The sequence below is a fragment of the Orycteropus afer genome, unplaced genomic scaffold (genome assembly GCF_000298275.1).
Source record: "Orycteropus afer afer isolate SDZICR_OR568_19922 unplaced genomic scaffold, OryAfe1.0 scaffold00243, whole genome shotgun sequence".
Taxonomy (NCBI): domain Eukaryota; kingdom Metazoa; phylum Chordata; class Mammalia; order Tubulidentata; family Orycteropodidae; genus Orycteropus; species Orycteropus afer.
The window spans coordinates 890,979-912,117 of NW_006921830.1; the positions used below are offsets into that span (position 1 = coordinate 890,979).

The window sequence follows — 21,139 nt, forward strand, 5'->3', positions numbered from 1 at the left end:
GGCGGAGGGAAGGGCGGCCGGAGCTCAATCGGTTCCACCCCCAGCTGCTAACCCTGGCCGGAAGAGATTGTCGCGGTAGCCGCCGCTGAAAGGGTCGGAGCGCGGAAAGCAGACGGTGGAGCCGTGGCGGGTGGGTCTGGGAACCCAGAGGAAAGAGGCCGTGGCCGGGGCGCGCTGGAGTTGGGGGGGGGGCGTGGCGTAAGCTCCTCCCTTAGGGGCCTGGGGCGCCTTCAGCATTGCCACCCCATTGACATTGCGGTCTGCCCACCTCCAGGGGCGGGCTGGGCAGCCATGCTCCAGTCCGGTGGCCATCCTTCGGCGCAGGAATGGTTCATGGTTCAGACCAAATCGAAGCCTCGGGTGCAGCGACAGCGCCTGCAAGTGCAGCGCATCTTCAGAGTCAAGCTGAATGCCTTCCAGAACCGGCCGGACACCCCCTACTTCTGGCTGCAGCTTGAGGGGCCCAGAGAGAACAGGAACAAAGCCAAGGTAACTAGCTACTCCTCATCCCCACCATCCCTGCTAGGTAGACCCTTCCCCCATTCCTACCCCTAGGGAGAAAGTGATCCCCGGAGTCCCCCCCCTCCACACACACACCTGGATTCGACCGTATGATGGGCAGGTACTGGGTCATCCTTTGGCCTTCCCAGATATGCAGCCTTTGGTCTTTCCTTACCCCTCCTTCCCTCTGGTTCCTTCTTTCTTGCGTGCCCACCCCTCACTTGCTTGTCACTCTATCCCTCAAACATGCTGAGAGAGCCTCCCCTCAGCCCTTTGGGGCCCCAGCATCCACAGCCCATTCCTCCTCCATTGAGGGAGCGATTTAAGGTCCTGCATTAAGGTGGCTTCTGAACATACTCCTTTGTTCTCTACCAGGACTCTGGTAGAGCAAAGCATCCTGGCCTTTTACAGATAAGGTATTGGGACCTAAAAGGGGATAGGAGTTGCTTGAGTGCTCAGGGTTTGGTAGGTGGGGAGTGCTGAGGGCTGAGACCAGAACTCATGGCTCTGGGCTTCAGGTCCACACTTTTGACATTCTTGGCAGACTCCTACAGAGGTCCAGGGCTGGGGGTCTGCCTGCTCTGGAGGGTACTTACTAGTTTTTTTGGGGTGGGTGGCAATCTGGGAGGAAGGCTATGGGCTTTCAGATGAACGGCCCTGCTGTGTGTGACTGGGATTTGGATGGGCCAAATCACAGTAGGTCTCTTTTGCATTCTCCCTGCTTCCCCTCCCACTTAGGCCTCTCAGGTTCTCCCTGTTTTCTAATTGTAGTCAAGGTCTCCCTCTTCCCCCAGATTCTCTTATCTCTTCCCAGTAGAAATGCTGTGACCTCCCCTGTCCCAGACCCCACCCCCAACTCCCTTCCCAATACACACACACACACACACACACTTAACCCAGCTAGGTTTATACCAAATATCCCAATTGGTCAAGGGTATGGGTTGGGAGGGCCTGAACACAGGGAGGCAGGCAGGCTGGGAAGTTTCTACCTCAGCCCCTTTGTTGAGCTGCTACATCATCAGTTTTTCCAAGTCTGACAGAGGTGTAGAGGGAGGGAAGGGGTTTAGGAGAATAGATGTACAGGGGCCCCTCAGAGAAAGAATTATCAGTAGCTGGGATAGGATGGGTTAACAAGGGCAGCCTTTGGGTTCCTAATCTTTTTGTTAATATAAATACAACAGCTCACTCTTTTATGGAGCTGCACTTTATAAGGTGCCCTGCCTCACTGCTTGTTCCTTGCTTAAATCTCCAGGCCTGCCTGCTCCAGCACTCACTGCTGCCTCAGGGTTCTTTGGGTCTCTGTTGCCTTCCTTAACATCACACCTCAGGCTCTTGCTCCAGGTCCTGCTAGTGTAATCAATGGCTCTCTCAAATACGCCTCCCCCCACTTCCTTCCCATTCTCCTTTCTCCTGCTCTCGAGAAAGGCACTGTTCAAGATGGAAACATGATGTGAGAACATTCCAGGTAACTCCTTCTCTATTGCACAGAATGAGCAGAAAAAAAAAGATTGTTTGAGATCCTCGCAGGAGATCAGGGATGGTGGGAAGGATAAGGCTTTGTTCCAGGGTTTAGTCTCCTAAACTGGTTCTATTTACTGTCACCACGTTATGCCCAGGACAGAAGGGCAGGGTGGAGAGAGTTTGGAATTGGGAGTTAGAATGGGGTTTGCTATTTTCATTTGCTCTCTTGAGCTTCTTTCAACTATAAAACAAGAAAATAATAATTCTCACCTGATGAAGGGGTTGTGAGAGTCAGCTGAAATAATACATGCATAAATACTTTTGCAAAATGTAGAGAGCTACAGTGTATAAATGTCAATTACTATTGTTAATCAGCTGTATTACCTAGTAGCAAGTCCTGGTCTTTCTCTGAGTCTCCTTGTTTATAAAGTGAGGGGCTTGGATGAAATGCTCTAAGGGCCATGTAAGTTTACGTGTAAACTTCCCAAGTAAAATGATGTCTTGTGGTTTCCAGATGGAGGTGGTGTGCTTGACCCCAATCCTGGTTGTACGGACACAGAACTGTGCACTCTGATAAAGGCCTGTGTACTCTGATAAAGGCCTGTGTAAGCCAGCAGGAAAGGAGCTTTTCTGGCATAGTGGGCAAAGCATTTGGCTGCTAACCAGAAGGCTGGTTCAAACCCTCTAGCCACTCTGTGGGAGGAAGATGAGGCAATCTACTTCCTTTAAGATTTACTATAAGTCTACTTGATGGCAGTGTTTGTGTGTGTGTCTGTGTGTGTGTGAGTGTGTAAATAGGCTGGAAGAGAGGACTGAGCGAGTTGAGATTGTAGGAATGGGGTTGGGGGAGGGAAGGAAAGCTAGGAACACTAGGGTTCCAGTGGCGCTTGTCTGTGCTTGAGGGGAGGAGGGTCAAGAAATACACAGGGTCATTTGTATTTCTCCAATATATGAGGCTGGTTTTCCAGGAAAAGCTCTGTAAACCCAAGAGTGTCTCTAAATTGTTTTGTTGTGGTGGGGTTTAAAAAACAATGAAGACATTGCAGGAAAACACATTGGAAGGCAGCAAACCAGCACTGGGGAGGCTGGCCTCTTCGAGATGCAATCAGCAAGTGGAAAAACAAACCCACTGCTGTTGAGTTGATTCTGACTCATAGTGACCATATAGGACAGAGTAGAACTGCCCCTTAGATTTTCCAAGGCTGTAAATTTTATGGAAGCAGACTACCTCATCTTTCTCCCATGAAGCAGCTGGTGGGTTTGAACCGCTAACTGGGGGTTAGCCGTCCAGTGCTTTAACCACTGTACCACGAGCTCCAGTAGCAAGTGGAAAGGAGGGTGTTAATAATGATTATAAGAACCCAGGGGTAAACCCTGATCAGCCTTTTTGCCCTCCTTGGCAACAATGGAGGGTCAGTTGAGCAGCAGAGAGGAGAGGTGATACGTTGATGTCTCTCATTTTTGGGGGCAATGGAGGAATGTAATGGGGAGCTTAGGGGCAATGGCAATGGGAGAAAGTGACTTTTGAAGCCCTGGGACAGGGTGTAGCTTACTGCCTCTTGGCTTGGCTGCCAAATGGAGGTTGCTCTTTCCTGCTCCACACTGACTGAGCAGTGTACTGGAAGTTGGCTATGGGCAGTGGTGTGCTGGAACTGGCTCCTACTGGTCCTTTGTTAAAATTTCAGGAATTTTGCAATCCAGTGGAGTCCCACTGTTGTTGTTAGGTGCCATCAAGTTGGCTTTGACTCATAGCAACCCTGTATACAACAGAATGAAAAACTGCCCAGTCTTGTGCCATCCTCACAAAATCATTGCCATGCTTGAGCCCATTGTCACAGGTACTGTGTCAGTCCATCTCGTTGAGGGTCTCCCCTTTTTACACTCACCCCCTGCTTGACCCTGCATGATATCCTTCTCTAGGGACTGGTCCCTTCTGATAATATGACCAAAGCACAAGTGATGAAGTCTGCCACTCACTTCTAAGGAGCATTCCAGTTGTACTTCCTCCCAGACAGATTTATTTGTTCTTCTAGTAGTCCATGGTACTTTCAATATTCTTCGCCAACACCACAATTCAAATGCATCAGTTCTTCTGTGGTCTTCTTTATTCGTTGTAGTTCTCACATGCACATGAGTCAGGCTTGGGTCAGGAACATCTTAATCTTCAAAGTGATACCTTTGCTTTTCAACACTTTAATGCGGTCTTTTGCAGCAGATTTGCCCAATGCAATACGTTGCTTTGGTCAAGGGTGTTGATTGTGGATCCAAGAAAAATGAAATTCTTGACAATGTCAATCTTTTCTCCATTTGTCATGATGTTACTTATTGGTCCAGTTGTGAGAATTTTTGCAAAGCCAGGGGTTGACTGTGGAACAAACCTCAATTGTTCATATGCAAGTTTGAGTTAAAGCTGAAGAAAATTAAAACAAGTCTCTGAGAGCCAAAATATGACCTTGTGTGTGGAGTTCCACTGGTATCTTGAAATTGGTACCATAGAAATTGATATAAAACTCAGTGCTAAAAATCAGGTTCCAACCTCAACTGATTATTAAACATTGACCAGCAAACTGCTGTTGTGGGCACCTAATCCTTCTTTTTTCTTTAAACTTAAATATTATTTTATCAAAGTAATGCACATTTAAAAAGCCCAGTTTTTTTTTTTTTTATTAGGATCTGGGTGAAGATTTACAGAGTAAATTCACTTTTCATACAGCAGTTCACATATACTTTGTCTCATGTCATTGACCAAAATTTACAATGCAGCAGCTCCCCTCCCACTTCCTCCCCATAGTTACCTCCTCCCAGTGTCCATCCCTTCATACTCTTCTGCACCCTGAGAGGCCCATTGTCTGCCAACCCTGTATATGATCTTGGATACACTCTCCATTTAGACATACATAATTGTTTAGCTTGTTCACCCATCTATCCATCCCTATACCCATGTTTGCTTTTATTGACAACTCAGTATTGTATTTGCAAAGGGGTTCATATTTGTTGTTTGTACTGCCCATGTAACTCTCTCTGTCTTTCTCATCCTCAATGCTGCCATATTGGTCACTCACATTTGGTACATTGCCCTTCTCTTCACCCAAATCAATATTTATCTCTATCTATCTAACAGCATTCCCTCCCCTTCCCTCCCACCCCTGGTAACCAACAAAGAAAATGTCCTCCAATATATAAACCTTTCCTTAACTTTCACAATAACGGACTAATACAATATTTGTCCTTTTGTGACTGACTTATTTCGCTCAGCATAATGTCCTCCAAGTTCATCCACGTTATGCGGTGTTTTGCAGATTCTACATTATTCTTTAGCATTGCATAGTATTCCATTGTGTGAATGTACCAAAGTTTGGTTATCCATTCCTCAGTTGTTGGACATCTCGGTTGTTTCCAAGTTTTGGCTATTGTAAATAGTGCTGCGATGAACATCGGCGTGCATATATCTGTTCTTGTTATGGCTCTCACTTCTTTAGGGTATATACCTAGTAATGGGATGGCTGGGTCAAATGGTATTTGTATTTCCAACTTTTGAAGGAATCGCCATACTGTTTTCCACAATGGTTGTACCATTTTACGGTCCCACCAGCAGTGTATGAGAGTCCCAATCTCTCCACAACCTCGCCAGCATTTGTTATTTTCTGTCTTGTTGAACTTTGATACTAGTGCTGGAGCAAGATGGTATCTCATTGTTGTTTTGATTTGCATCTCTCTAATAGCTAATGATCGTGAGCATTTCTTCATATGTTTGTTGGCCGCTTGAATATCCTCCTTGGTGAAGTGTCTATTCATGTCTTCTGCCCATTTTTTAATTGGATTGTTTGTCTGTTTGTTATTGAGGTGTTGGAGTGTTCTATAAATTCTAGAGATAAGTCCCTTGTCAGATATGTTATTACCAAATATTTTTTCCCAATCTGTAGGTTCTCTTTTGACTCTTTTGGAGAAGTCTTTGGAAGCACATAAACATTTAATTTTTAGAAGTCCCAATCATCTGATTTTTCTTCTGCTGTTTGTGCATTTTGAATTATGCTTGGTAGTCTATTTATACCAAATATTAGGTAAAAAGCCCAGTTTTTTAAAAGAGCTTATAACATGAGTACCTGGGTGGCACAGTTAAGCGCTCGACTAGCTGAAAGGTCGGTGGTTTGTACACACCTAGAGTTGTCTTTGCAAAGTCTTGGCAATGAGCTTCTGCAAAGGTCACAGCTTGAAAACCCTATTGAGCAGTTCTACTCTGGACACATGGGGTGACTATGAGTCAGAATCAACTCTACAGCAATTAATGACAACAACAGAACAGAACACAATGACTCCTTGTCCTGTCCCTCCCAACTCTCTCTCACTACACCTCCCCATAAAAAACCAAACCAAACCCACTACCATAGAGTCGATTCTAAGGCTGTAAATCTTTACAGCCTCATCTTCCCATGGAGCAGCTATTGGGTTTGAACCACCAAACTTCTGGTTAGCAGCCAAATGTCTTACCCACCAGTTAATTATACCACCAGTTAATCATAGTATATGTTAATGCTTAGATATGAATGATATTTGCATATGCATTATGATGCAAATACTAAATATAAATTTAACAGAAAAATGAAATAGTTATATTGGGAAGAGAGAGGGGATAGCAATGTAAGAGAGCTAAATCCTCACCTATGCTAACAGGAAGTACAAAGATGATACCTGAAATGGATTCACCAATAGATAATAGCATATACATATTTTTAATAAATATGGAGATGTGTAAATGCCAGAGTAAATATTGTCTATGGGGAGGACAGTATTTCCTCTGGCATTTACACATCTCTATGAAAAATATGTATATACTATTATCCTTTGTATATCTAAAGGTTACTTGATTGATAGCTTGTTTTTAAAAAATGTTTTTATTACTTTACGAATGGATTTTAGGAAAATATTTATTAAATATGAATAATAAATTATAAATGGAAAAGTACTTTCTCTCGGAAATGTGAAGACACTACTCCATGGACTTCGTGCTTTTGATAATTCTGAACCTGTTTTGATCTGTAGTGCTTTGTATGTCATTTTTTTTTTTCTCCCTGGAAGTTTGTGGGATCCTCTCATTTTCCCCAATGTCCTCCAGCTTCCCAGAGATGTGCCTTTGTGGGGGGTCTGTTTTATTCCACTGTTCATGCTACTTAGTGGGCCCTTCCATAGGGATACTCAGAGTCTTCAGATCTAGGAAATTTTTTGAAACAATTTTATGGATGATTTTTTCCCTGTGTATCATCTGGCTTCTCTTTTTGGAATTTCTATTCAGACATGGGGCTTTTTGAACTAATCCTCTAATTTTCTTGATTTTTCTCCTATTTTCCATCTCTTTGATTTTTGTTCTGCTTTCTGGAGATTTCCTCAGCTTTTATCTTCTAAGTCCTTTTCTTTGGTCTTTCATTTCTGCCATCGTATTTTTAATATCCAAGAGTCTTTTAAGTTTTCTCTCAATTTTTTTTTTTTTTAATAGTATCGTGTTCTTGTTTTGTGTATGTAATCTCTATTCTCTCTAAGAATGATGATAGTAAACTTGGATATTTTTGCCCCTGCCTAGTTTATTTTTCTTCAAGTTGCTTTTTTTATCTGTTTTGGCCTTTATATTTCACATTAGAAATTTTCCTCCTATGCCTGGTAATCCTTGATTGTCTCTTCATGATTAAGAGTGGAGGACAGACAGCTGATTGAGAGCAGGTTTGTGGGCGAGGCTTGTTGATTTTGAGCTTGATTGTAGAGAGATTTGGGGCACTGCCTGTTAAGGCACCTACTTTGTGACCAATAATAGGTCTTTGCTCTTGGGCTGGTCAGACTTCCCAAGTCTTTACTCCCTGCCCGGAGGGTCAGAGTTTGGCTGCCAGTGCTCTGAATGGGAATAGTGAGTTTCTCTGCACTCAATTTTCATTGTATACATCATTATTTGACCTCCTTACTCCTCCATATTTTTTGTATGACATTCATGTTCTCCAGTATGTTGATTGACCTTTTTTCTATTCTCTAGAGAACAAACCTCCAGCCATCTGCTGGCGTGGGGAGGTACTTGCCTAGCTTGAGTGGTGGAGGATGGGTTCCTGGATCTATCTGCTCCTCAAACATCTTTACCTTAGTTCTCCTTATTTTAGGTTCCCCTTCATTCCCAATTCCAGAGTTTCTTAGTGCTGCCATTTTCTGAGCCTTTTGAGTATTCTCCAGTGCAAATTGGATTGGTTCTGGAAGGTAACTGATTTATGAGAAAGGAGAAGCCAAGAGTTTAATAAAGCATCCTGATCAGGTATGGAGTAATATTAGAATATTTGATGTTATTGTTTTGTTTTCATTTAATTTATAAGTTGGCAAAGGGCCTGTGGGACCTTGGCAATATATTTTACAAATACATGGCTCTTTTTCTGTGCTTATTTTCTTTTCATCTTTATCCCTTCTCTATTGTTCCTGCCTCTTCTCTATCTTCTCTCCTCTTGGAGGAAAAAGGTCTAGGTAGGCTTTAAGTAGGAAGATTATTCTAGATGTTTTCTGAATTGTGAATGCCTGTTTTTATCCTTATCTTCTCTTTCTCTATGGTCTAGACATCATCATGAGTAAGACCTCATACTCTGACATCACAGTGCCTGAGTTTCTCAGTTTACGATCTGTCTGATCTTGGACATGTGGCCTTCCTTGCTCTTCCAAAATGGAGATAATGGTAATGTCCTCCTAGGAATGAGAGAGGAATACATGAGATAATATGTGTAAAGGGCTCAGCACATAGTAAGTACTCAATAAACATTATTTCAGATTTATTATCTTGAAAGTGATGTCAGTCACAATGGATTCAAACATACCAAAGACTGTGAGGATGGTGCAAGACTGGGCCATGTTTCATTCTGTTATATATAAAGTTGTCATGAGTCAAAGCCAACTCAATGGCGCCTAACAATAACATACACCTTTTAATTAAAAAATACTGAACAATCGATATACTAATACTTTTAAAGCTTTTTGCAAAAAGACAAAGAAAGCACGCATAAACTTCTTCTCCAGCATATATCTTCTTTCCATATATTGTTTTCATGTCATTGGAATGCCTAGTCAGATCCCCCCTTGCTGGGCAGTGGGATAAGCTGAGGTTCCCGTTAGGAGGACTTGGCTTCGGATGTCCAGTAGGTTTTGGAGTGATTGAAAAGAGGTTGGACCCAGGCCTAAGTGCCTGGGTATGTATCGGCTCTTTGGGGAGGGGCTTGGAGGTCCATGGCCTGGGCCGGGTGGAGGAGGTAAGCTGAGGCCTGAGCAGAGCCTGAGGGTGGTCTGGGAACTGAGCCAAGGGGCTGCAGTGGTCTTTAAGATGGGCATTAGAGATCTCAAATGCAGCATTTGTTTCCAAATGGAAAGCAGGAAGAGCGTGACTATCATAGACACATGGATGTGGAAATACATGAGGATAAATGCAGTCAACATGATTAAGTTGGTTAGGAGGAGAATGTTCCTGTTCCCTTGGAGCTCAGAGGGTCATGGTGGTGGACCTCAAGCTATAAAGTGGAGGAACCTAGCCTCTCCCCATCCCAGCCAATACTTAAGACTGATGACTGTGTGAGTCCTGTAAATGAGAGGTTGGTCTCCTCTCGGTAACAGAGTTACCATGGTTACAGTACAGGTTGTGCTGAAAGACCTTCTGGAGGGGGATTAAGCCCTAATCTCACAGGATTACCCTGAAGTCACTATGCAGTCAGCCAGCGGAGGTGGAAAGAGCTCTGGTTTCAGAGTCAGACAGACATGTGTTGTGATGCTGGTTCAGTCACTGTTTGACTGGGGGCCCATGGGCAGGCTACATAGCCCTTCAGAGTGTGTAAAATGGCTCTGAAGTTTGTGCATTCCTATGTAATAACTCACTGAAGCTACCTAATAGCCTAATGAGGCAGGAGCTATTATTATCCCCATTTTATAGATGAGGAAATGTAGGCACCAAAAACCAGACCAAACTCACTGCCATCAAGTTGACCCCAACTCCATAGCGACCCCCTTTGGGTTACTGAGGTGTACATTTTTATGGAAGTAGATTGCCCAGTCTTCCTTCTGCATAGTGCCTGGTGGGTTTGAACCACCAACCTGGTTAGCAGTGAAATGCCTTAGGCACTACGCCACCAGAGCACAGGCAGGTTAAATAACTTGCCCCAGGGCATGTAGCTGGGAAGTAGCAGAGCCATAATTCAAAGCTATATAGCCTCCTTTCTTGTATGCTTGTCATCCATGCTTGTCTTGTATGCTTAGTCATCCATGTCAAATTCCTGGTGAGTGGATGGTACAACCCTGTCTCCCCTGACTGTTAGGGAATTCTAGAATGCCAGAATAAGAATGGGCCTTAGGAATATCTAGCTTAGTCTGCCATTTTACAGGTGAAGAGATGGAGGCTGAGACTGAGAAGACGATCATCTCCCCACAATTAACCTTAGCTTTTGAGGTCAAGTTGGAACGACTTGATTCTGAGTCCAGGTTTTCCTGTGCCTCACGCCTCTTATGCCTCCTCTATTCTGTCAGAAGGTTCCCTGGAAATAATTTGGTTTATGAGGTGGCAGGACCAAGGAGAGAGGGGCACACAGTTAGCAGGGACAGGTGTTCTGGGTGGGAGAGGACAGAGCTGGTGCCAGGCTTACAAAGGGTTGATTTCCTTTGTGCTCATCCCACTGTGCCCAGGAGTATCTGAAGGGCCTGTGTAGCCCCGAGCTGTGGAAGGAGGTTCGCTACCCACCGGTCCTGCACTGCGCTTTCCTTGGGGCCCAGGGCCTCTTCCTCGACTGCCTCTGCTGGAGCACCCTGGCCTACCTGGTGCCTGGTCCCCCGGGGTCCCTGATGGTGGGCGGGCTGACTGAGTCTTTCATCATGACCCAGAACTGGCTGGAGGAGTTGGTGGGGAGGCTGCGCTGGGGCCCTGTTCCTCTGCTGATCCCTCGGGGGATCTGGGAGGCGGAGGTGGCCCGAGCCTTTGGGGCCCTGGTCTGGATCCGTGGTGACCAGTATGCAGGGGATCTGCTCCAGCTGCCTCCTGCAGTCCAGGAGCTGCTGCTGAGCCTGGTGCGGGATGCTGCAGGCAAGGAAGACATCTTCAAGTGGCTGGGCCGCGTCGGCATCTCAGACACCCTCTCCGGCCCGGGGCTCCTGATCTGCTCTCCCCACCAGCAGAAGGAAGGTCCAGCCATGGTGCCTGGTGGGGAGGGTTCCAAGCCCTTACTGGAGATGGGAACCTTCCAGAATGGGCACCCAGAGGATCTGAAGAGATTAACCAACTTGGGAGCCACCGGGCCCCTGGTCTCAGGCATCTTTGGCCTTCAGGAGATCCCAGCCCAGCCCAAACAACAGGAGACAGCAAACCAGCCAGTACAGTAAGTTGTGGAGAATGAATCCAGTTTTGCTAATCCTACTCCTGCTCCCCCACCCCAGGGAAGTAGTAATAGCTACTTTCCTACCTTTCCAACAAACTTGGGCTTCTTCTAGGGTCTGTTCCAACAACAAAGGTGGTTCGGACAATGTGCGTGAGGAAAGGCCAGCGCAAGCTACCAGCAGCCAAACCTCTGTGAAGGACACACAAGCTTTGTTGCAGCAGAGGCAGGTCCAGAGGGCGGAAGATAAACTCTCCTTCCAGCCACCGGTGTCAGCTCTGGGTGTGTGCCGGCCCTGGAAGGCCTGGAGCCCAGGGTCAGCCTTTAGGCCCTTGTGGCCAGGGGCTATTGCTGCAACGTTCTGGAGAATCAGTGAACTGCATTCTGTTCACCTGGCTTGGCTCCTGTCCCAGGCATGTTTCAACTTTTCCTTCTGGCAGAGGTCTCTAAGCCCCATTCAGTTTAAGCTTCCAAGGAAGAATCCTTTGCCCTTAAACCTGGGGTGGAAGTTGAAGGAACTATCTCCTTTGCTCAGTGTGGAAAGCCCAGCTTGTAGACCAAATGGGGGGCTGGGAGGAAAGGTAGCCCTAGAGAATTGCCCGAGGCTAGAGACCCCTCAAAAAGTCATGAGTTTATTGGTGGTCCCAGGGGGCTCAGGGGTAAAGGACAGATTTAGCTCAGGACTGGCGCAGATAGGGCTACCTTCTACCTCTGCACTTCAACTGCAAGCTGTAGGTGAGCCAGGGGATCAAGGTAGCACACAGTGGGATTGCAAGGAACTGAAAGAGAGGCCCTTTCCAGCGGGACATATAGGGCAAAGGATGCCCTCAGCTCAAGACAGGCCCTTGGCCGTGACAGCCCAGTCAGTACCTGAGGCTCAAACAGTGTCTGAAACTCTACAAATGTCCGTGGCTGCAGCGGTGCCTACGGCTCAGAAAACACCCACAACTGAAATGCTGCCTGCCGCTCCCCCAGTGCCTGCAGCTCAGATGATGCAGGCAGTGCACACAGCAACTGCACCTCGTGAAGTGCCTTCGGCTCCGACAGAGCCAGCAGCTCAGGTGATGCCTGCAGCTCAGAAAGCAGCCATGCATCAGCTGGCCCCTGCTACTCAAATGCTGTCCACGGCTCCTCACACTCCCACAACTCAAAAGATGCCTGCAGTGAAAACATCACCTGCAGGTTCCAAAATGTCCAAAGCTCAAACTGTACCTTCCTCTAAAACTTCCAAAGCACCTGCAGCCTCCAATGCGCCTGCAGTTTCCAAAGCCTCAAGAGTTCCCAAAATGCTGGGCTCTCAGAAGGCACCTCCAGATTCAGGGCTGACCCAGTCTCCCTCCAAGGGCAGTGCCACCTTCCAGAAGAGCCAAGGTCCCCAGGGCAATGACACTCTGGCCTCCTACAGTCAACACCGTCCCCAGGAGAGTCTTCTGGGGGCTTGGGAAGGGGCCCCGAGGCAACCGCCTCACCACCCACAGGTGAATGGTACAGTGACCAGTTTCCAGAGGTACCATGAGGCCCTGAATACACCCTTTGAGCTGAGCCTGTCACAGGAACCCGGGGACCAGGGCTTGCGGCGAGTGGTCATTGATGGCAGCAGCGTGGCTATGGTGTAAGTAGCCCATGGGCAGACCTGGGGTAGGTTGTGGAGGTGGGGTAGGGTGTCCCTGGGAGATGGAACGTATGCATCCCCTCTGATCTCTGTATATGGGTGGTTCAAATGGGGAAATGGTGGGGAGAGAAGGGGCACATGCTGAATGTTTACTGCATGCCAGGTGTGTGCATTGAATCCTCACAGCAGCCCTGCAAAGGTAGATTTCTGTTGTCCCTCCTTAATAGATGTAGACACAGGCTCAGAGAGGTGAAGAATCTTGCCCAATCTACCAGAGCCAGTGAGGGGCTAGCTGGCCTTTGGGTTTAGTTCTGTCAAATGCCAAGGCCTGTGCTATTTCCAAGCTGACTCAACAGAGGATGGTATCTGTCAACCCCGGACAAGCTTTTAAACCTTTAGCCCAAATTTCAAGGCCCAGCATAATTCCTCCATGAAACATTTCCTGACTGTGCCAGCCTTTAGAGATCACCTTCCCCTCACAGCACTTATTGGCCACTCAGTTTGCCACTTTGTAGTTACCTGTACTGAGCACATACCCAGCACCCAGTAGGTGAGCAGTGAATGCTTATTTGCTTTCTAGCTTCTAAAATGAGTTCTTTTGAGTGTAGAGGTTGCCCTGTTCCTCCTGTAGTGCTCTCCACTGCTACACACATGGACATGTGCACACACATGCACACTCACGCACATCTACACATATGCACAATGTCTGACAGTGTCCTGTACCCAGTAGGTGCTCACAGAATGTTTGCTGATGGAGGCAGAACGACGTTGTTGGTGTCTTTGCCCACTTTGCTGCCCTGCAGGGCTGGCTTTGAGGAGGACTGTGAGGCAGGGCCATTCATGGCACAGGAGGCTGCCCCCTTACTCCCAGCCACCCCACAGGCACGGCCTCCAGCACTTCTTTTCCTGCCGTGGCATTGCCATGGCGGTGCAGTACTTCTGGAACCGGGGACACAGAGAGGTCACTGTATTTGTGCCCACCTGGCAGCTGAAGAAAAACCGGAGGGTGAGAGGTGAGCTATCTCCTGCCCGCCCAGCCCCTCCGCAATCACCAGGCTTCTCTCTTCTCTGCCTTTCTTCCCCCATCCACCTACCTTTTCCACTTAGCCCTTCCTCTAACCAGCTCTGTCTTCTGCCTTTCACTTCCAGAGAGCCACTTTCTGACAAAGCTGCACTCCCTTAAGATGCTTTCAATCACCCCGTCCCAGCTCGAGAATGGCAAGAAGATCACCACATATGATTACAGGTGTGCCTGCTCCCGAAGCCTTCCTCTGTGGGGCCCAGCGGCTGGGCTGCCTGCTGCGTCAGCTGGAGTCTTGCCCTATCTACTCTGGGGAAATAGAGGCAAATGTCTCAGAGGGGATCATGTCCAGAGAGGAAGGGGTGGGGCACAAGCAAGGAAAGGGCCCCACGACCGGTTCTGCCCAAGCCAAGGGTTGTTCCTGACTTTGGAATGCAGCAGTTCGGTTTCTCTTAGTTAACAGGCTTTCTTCCCCCATGACTGGCAGGTGGAGGCCCAGCTGCTTTGCGTCAGGTTAGCTCAGGTGACTTCTAGTGCTTCAAGTGAGTGTCAGAGGTACCCCAGGCACCTGGTTTTGGGTGCCAATTAAGTGGGAGTTAATGTATCAAAAGCTGCATCAGTCTTTTCCTCTACCCAGACCTGGGTCTGGAAGGAGATAGATGTCAGGCTCTATGTGGTAGGGTCCCTGGGCTGGGCTCTGGAATTGAACTTAGGCTGGCCTGGCCCACTAGCTGAATCCCAAGTGTCTCCCTGCTTGTCAATCCTAAACTCCCACTCCCCAGCATAGCTGTAGAAGTGATGTAGTGGGCTTGTGTCCTATCTTGGATTTTGGGAAGGCTGTACTCCTTGGGTAAGGACTCTGTTGTTGTTAGGTGCCATTGAGTCTGTGCCAACTCATAGCAACCTCATGTACAACAGAACAAAACACTGCTGGGTCCTATGGCATCCTTCCAATCGTTATGTTTGAGCCCATGGTTGCAACCACTGTGTCAGTATGTATCCTGAGGGTCTACTCTCCAAAAAACCAAACCGAACTCACTGCCATCAAGTTGATTCTGACTCATAGTGACTCCCTTTGGGTTTCCAAGGCCGTAAATCTTTACAGAAGCAAACTGCCTTATCTTTCTTCTATGGAGTGTCTAATGGGTTCAAACCACCAACCTTGGTTAGCAGCCAAATGCCTTAACCACTACATCACCAGAGTTCCTTGAGAATCTACTCCAAGTGCCTTTGAATGCAGGCCTGGGTTTGAAGGAAGAGGCTTTTCTACAGCAGCCCCTCTGCTGGGCACTTGTGGAATAGCATGCTGGGGTAGTGGGAACGGAAATCCTCAGGGAATGCAGAGATGTAGTTTGCCTTCGCTTTCTTTCCTGGTCTTACTTCTACTTAGAGGAGAGGTGATCCCTGAGAAAATGGGTTAGTTTGTCCAGCCATGTGTTTGTATATATATTACCGTATATACATTATTGGCAGCTATATGGATGTTGTGCTTTGGTGTACAATAATAATGAAATATTTGTGTGTATGCTGTGTGGCAGGCACTGACTTAGATACACAAATGCATTATCTAATCCATTTTAATCCTCACAATAACATAGGGTAGGTATTTTATCTCCAATTTACAGTTGTAAACTCTGAAGCAATATATATGTATGTGTGGACAAATGTGTAATTTCTATGTATATGTCTGTACATGTTGTATATATTTATGCTTATGTGTATAATATTGGGTTTCTGAGGCAGTATCACTATGGAAGTAGATTGCCCAACCTTTCTTCCAAGGAGTGGCTGGGGGGGTTGTGTATAATAGGGGGGTGTTTGTATGTATAGTTGGGTGTGTGTACATCTAAGTTTCCCCTCCTAGGTGGCTATTGGGAGAAACAAATAGAGGAAAGTTCAGGAATCCCAGATGGCTGCATAGTGGAGGGATCGTATTCCTGGAGCCCTGGCTCTCTGATTAGGAAGGGTAGCATTTTTATTACCTCAGTGTGAGGCTGCAAGGACTTTTTTTTTCCTTTAAAGAAGACTTCAGGAGTGAGGGTCTGGTTTCTGGGTCATTAATGTCTCCTCTTTTCCCTGCAGGTTCATGGTAAAGTTGGCAGAGGAGACAGATGGCATCATTGTCACCAATGAGCAGATCCATGTCCTGATGAATAATTCTAAGAAACTTATGGTTAAAGATCGGTGAGGTGGCTCCCTGGGGGCTGTGCTGTTCCTTCTTCTTGGATGTCAGGTAGCCCATGAGCAGGGGAAATACTGGGGCTGAGAAGAGGGGCTTGCAGAAGTGTTCATCACTGTCTCCTTGAAGGAGATGTGGATCTCAGCCCCTTCTTGGCTGTGGAGACACCTAAGTAATAATGGGGTGTGGGTGGGTCAAGGGGTCCTCTGTGACTGTGCCTTTTTTTTTTTCTGGGCCCAGCCTACTGCCCTTCACCTTTGCTGGGAATCTCTTCATGGTACCAGATGACCCTCTGGGCCGTGATGGCCCCACCTTGGATGAGTTTCTGAAGAAGCCAAACAGGTAATGGGCCAGGCCTCCTTACTTTCCATTCCCTCCTGGGACTGATAGAAACTTCCCCCTAGTGCTAGGCAACGTGTTGTTGTTGTTATGTGCCGTCAAGTCAGACCCGGCTCATAGCAACTCCTCCTTGGGTTGCCAGGGCGGTATCACGAGGGAAGTAGATTGCCCAACCTTCCTTCCGAGGAGTGGCTGGTGGGTCTGAACCGCCAGCCTTCTGGTTAGCAGTCAAGTGCCTTAGACACTGTCACCAGAGCTCCTTTCCCACATTTACATGTATCCATAAATCACTTACAGTATGGCTTTGCAGTTCTAAAACTTTACATTTTACTTTAATACTATATGTATCCTTCTGCAACTTGTTTTGTACTCACTGGTTTCTTAGTTTTCCAGATGTGTGCCGTGTTAATTGTGTAACTCACTTTAATGGCTGTGTGGGATTCCCTTGCATGAATAACCAGTGTGTTTATCTGTTTTCCTATTGAGGGCCATTTTGAATATTTCCATGTTATCCTATTGGTATCAAGGCCACAGTGAACAGTCTCATTCTGGTTTCATTGTGTACAAAGGAGCTGTCTCTAGAGTAGATACTTAGTGGGAATTTTTTTCCACATTCATTATCTCATTTAATCCTTACAACTTGAATTAGATATAAATGACCACTGTCCTCATTTTGGGACTCTGGTGGTGTAGTGCCTGAGGCATTTGACTGCTAACCAGAAGGCTGGAGGTTCAAACCCAGCAGCCACTCCTTGGAGGGAAAGTTGGGCAATCTACTTCCCTAGTGATACCGCCTCGGAAACCCAAGGAGGGGTCGGTCTGACTCGACGTCAGCGTGTTTGGTTTTCTTTAATCCTCATTTTGAGGAGCTCTGGTGGCGCAGTGCCTGACTTGATGGCAGTGAGTTTGGTTTGGTATTCTCATTTTACAGATGAGGAATCTGACACTCAAGTCACTTTCCAAGGTCCTTTTGCTGGTGCTGACAGAACTGGTTTGTAGTAAGTCAGATCCTCTGACTTCCACTGTCACTGAGCCACCTTGCTATCCTCCTTCCAGTTCCTTGGGCTCAGCAGGGGAGTGGTCGGAACCTTATCAGTAGGGCACGGCTTCCTGGACCAAGTCCCCCAGTTCCATTTTGCCAGTTTGGGAAAAAATGATGTGGACCAGGCTTGTCTGTGGTGTCAGGCTCTCCTTCCCTTTCTTGCCCTCTCCCTGCATTGCTCATCCTGTGGTCAGGTTGGAAGCTGCCAGTCAATACCACTCACCAAACCATTGGCTCAAGACTGGTTTCAGTATTACCTGCCAATGAAGTTTTGATTTGACAAGGCTTCAAAGCATAGATGAATATGGAGTTGAATATGGAGGTTCTGGGCACATGCAGGAGGATACAGAGGAGGGATTTACGGCAGCCTGCCTAATGCTCCTTAGGCTATGCCATCTGAGACACTTAGGAATGGGTAAAGCTCCAAAGGGTTTCCAAGGATGAGGTTTTCCCCTTGGATGACCTCTTGGAGTGGAGCTGTCTCTCTTCTTCTATCAGGACCCCCAGCCCCTCCACTCTGCTCTTTTGATGTAGGTTGGACACCGACATTGGCAATTTCCTGAAGGTGTGGAAGACTCTTCCCTCCAGTTCAGCCAGCATCTCTGGGCTGAGTGATGCTGCTGACCCTGAGCCCCTGAAGAGTCTGCAGCACATGGAAGAAGTCAGGGTGAAGAAGGAGAGGCGGAATGAAGAACAGAGAGAGGGGCAGGGGATGCAGAGGCTGGCTGAGGAAGACAACCTCGACTCTTCCCTGGCATCAGTGTTTGGCGTTGAGTGTCCCTCCCTGTCAGAGGAGATCCTTCAGTGCCTCAGCCTCAATGACCCCCCTGATGGGGCCCTGGACATTGATCTCTTGCCTGGGGTGGCTTCTCCCTACCTGGGTATCCCCTGGGATGGGAAGGCTCCCTGCCAACAGGTTCTGGCCCACCTGGCCCAGCTAACAGTCCCCAGCAACTTCACAGCACTCTCCTACTTTATGGGATTCATGGACTCCCACCAAGATGTCATCCCTGACTATGAAGCCCTTGTGGGCCCCCTTCACAGCCTTCTCAAGCAGAAGCCAGACTGGCAATGGGGCCAAGAGCATGAGATGGCCTTCCTGGCCCTGAAGCGAGCCCTCGTGTCTGCCCTCTGTCTCACAGCCCCCAATTCCCAGCTGCCCTTTCACCTGGAGGTGACGGTGAGCAAGGTGGCCCTGACAGCCATCATCTACCAGGAGCACTCAGGGAGGAAGCACCCCATAGCCTATACCTCGAAACCCCTGCTCCCTGATGAGGATGGCGAGGGCCCTCAGTCAGGGGGAGACAGCCCCTATGCAGTGGCCTGGGCTCTCAAGCATTTTTCCCGCTGTATTGGGGACCTCCCAGTGGTCTTAGACCTTTCCTATGCCTCCCGGACCACTGTGGACCCTGAAGTGAGGCAAGGCTGCAGTGTTTCCAAAGCATGGCTGATCCGATGGTCCCTGTTGGTACAGGACAAAGGCAAAAGGGCTCTGGAGTTGACCCTTCTCCAAGGCCTGCTGGAGGAAAACCGACTCCTGATGCCTGCTGCTTCCATGCCTCGTTTTTTCCAGGTTCTGCCTCCTTTTTCCGACTTGTCTACTTTTGTCTGCATCCACATGTCTGGCTATTGTTTCTACCGTGAGGATGAGTGGTGTGCTGGCTTTGGCCTTTATGTCTTGTCTCCAACCAGTCCCCCTGTCTCCCTTTCCTTTTCCTGTTCCCCTTACACCCCAACCTATGCCTACCTGGCGGCCGTGGCCTGTGGGTTGGAGCGCTTTGGCCAGTCCAGCTTCCCTGTGGTTTTCCTTACCCACTGCAACTGGATCTTCAGCCTCCTCTGGGAGCTCCTTCCCCTCTGGAGGGCTCGGGGCTTCCTCTCTTCTGACGGGGCTCCACTACCTCACCCAGACCTGCTCTCCTACATTATATCCCTCACCTCTGGCCTCTCATCCCTCCCATTTATCTACCGAACATCCTATCGGGGGTCCCTGTTTGCAGTGACGGTGGACACCCTGGCCAAACAGGGTGCCCAGAGGGGTGGGCAGTGGTGGAATTTGCCAAAGGATGTACCAGTCCCTGTAGTGTCTCCCCATACCAAAGGCAAGAGGCCCAACCTGCTGGCATTGCAGCTGAGTGATAGCACCCTCGCGGATATCATTGCCAAGCTGCAGGCTGGACAGAAATTGCCCAGCTCCTCACCCTTCACTTCTGCCTTTAGCTCCCTCAGCCTTGATGAGGAGAGTGGCCTGCTTATGTTCAAGGGAGACAAGAGGCCCAGGGTCTGGGTTGTCCCAAGGCAACTCCGGAGGGATCTGATTTTCTTGGTGCATGACCTCCCCATGGGGGCCCATCAGAGGCCGGAGGAGACCTACAAGAAGCTACGGTTACTGGGGTGGTGGCCTGGGATGCAGGAGCATGTGAGAGTGTACTGCAGGAGCTGCTTATTCTGCATCCCCAGGAATCTCATAGGCAGTGAGTTGAAGGCTGTTGAGTCCCTGTGGCCCATCAGGTCGACTGCCCCCTGGTCGAACCTGCAGATTGAGGTAGTGGGTCCGGTCACCATCAGTGAGGAGGGCCACAAGCATGTGCTTATTGTGGCTGACCCCAACACCAGGTGGGTGGAGGCATTCCCACTGAAGCCCTACACACACACAGCCGTGGCCCAGGTGCTGCTGCAGCACGTATTTGCCAGGTGGGGTGTTCCCGTGAGGCTAGAGGCAGCCCAGGGCTCCCAATTTGCCCGGCATGTCCTTGTGAGCTGTGGGCTAGCCCTGGGGGCCCAGGCGGTCTGCCTGAGTAGAGACCTCCAGTTCCCCTGTCTGACGACCTCAGGGGCCTACTGGGAGTTCAAGAGAGCCCTCAAGGAGTTCATCTTTCTGCATGGGAAGAAGTGGGCAGCTTCCCTGCCCTTGCTACACCTGGCCTTCAGGGCCTCCTCCACACAGGTTACACCTTTCCAAATCCTGACTGGGAGTGAGGTGAAGCTGGCCGAGCCCCTCTGGTGGGAGATGAGCAGTGCCAGTATTGAAGGGCTCAAGATGGACATCTTCTTGCTCCAGCTCATTGGAGAACTGCTGGAACTCCACTGGAGGGTGGCCGACAAGGCCTCTGAGAAGGCGGAGAACAGGTGTTTTAAGCGGGAGAGCCAGGAGAAGGAGTGGAACGTGGGTGACCAGGTTCTCGTGCTGTCCCTCCCCAGGAATGGCAGTAGTGCCAAATGGGTGGGTCCCTTCTATATTGGTGACCGGCTGAGCTTGTCTCTTTATAGGGTATGGGGCTTCCCAACCCCAGAGAAGTTGGGCTGTATCTATCCTAGCAGTCTGATGAAAGCCTTTGCCAAGAGCGGCACTCCCCTGTCTTTCAAGGCCTTGGAACAGTGAGCTGGAGCGTGGTGCAGCCCCCAGGCTCCTGGTGTGTGCTAATAGGCCTCCCCTTGCCCCAGCAGTGCTCTCATACTTGGGGGCCCACAGTTGTGCCTTTTGTAGAGAAGTTACATAAAGCTTTGTTGAATTGCATTGAACTAGGGACTAGCGTCCCTGTGGAAACACCCTCAGTTTAAGATACTCAGAGAATCTGCCAAAGGCTATCAGATATGGGCCTCTGGCAATTGTGGCTTGGGG

At 48.5% G+C, this 21,139-nt stretch overlaps 1 protein-coding gene across 1 annotated transcript; it reads left to right on the forward strand.

The window, feature by feature from the left end:
- Positions 1-291: 291 nt before the first annotated feature.
- On the forward strand, positions 292-20,899 carry NYNRIN (NYN domain and retroviral integrase containing). Its single transcript, XM_007949241.1, has 8 exons — positions 292-489; positions 10,642-11,327; positions 11,440-12,936; positions 13,819-13,949; positions 14,086-14,182; positions 16,040-16,141; positions 16,377-16,478; positions 18,052-20,899. The coding sequence occupies exons 1-8, from the start codon at positions 292-294 to the stop codon at positions 20,897-20,899; spliced, it is 5,661 nt and encodes a 1,886-aa protein (XP_007947432.1).
- Positions 20,900-21,139: the final 240 nt, after the last annotated feature.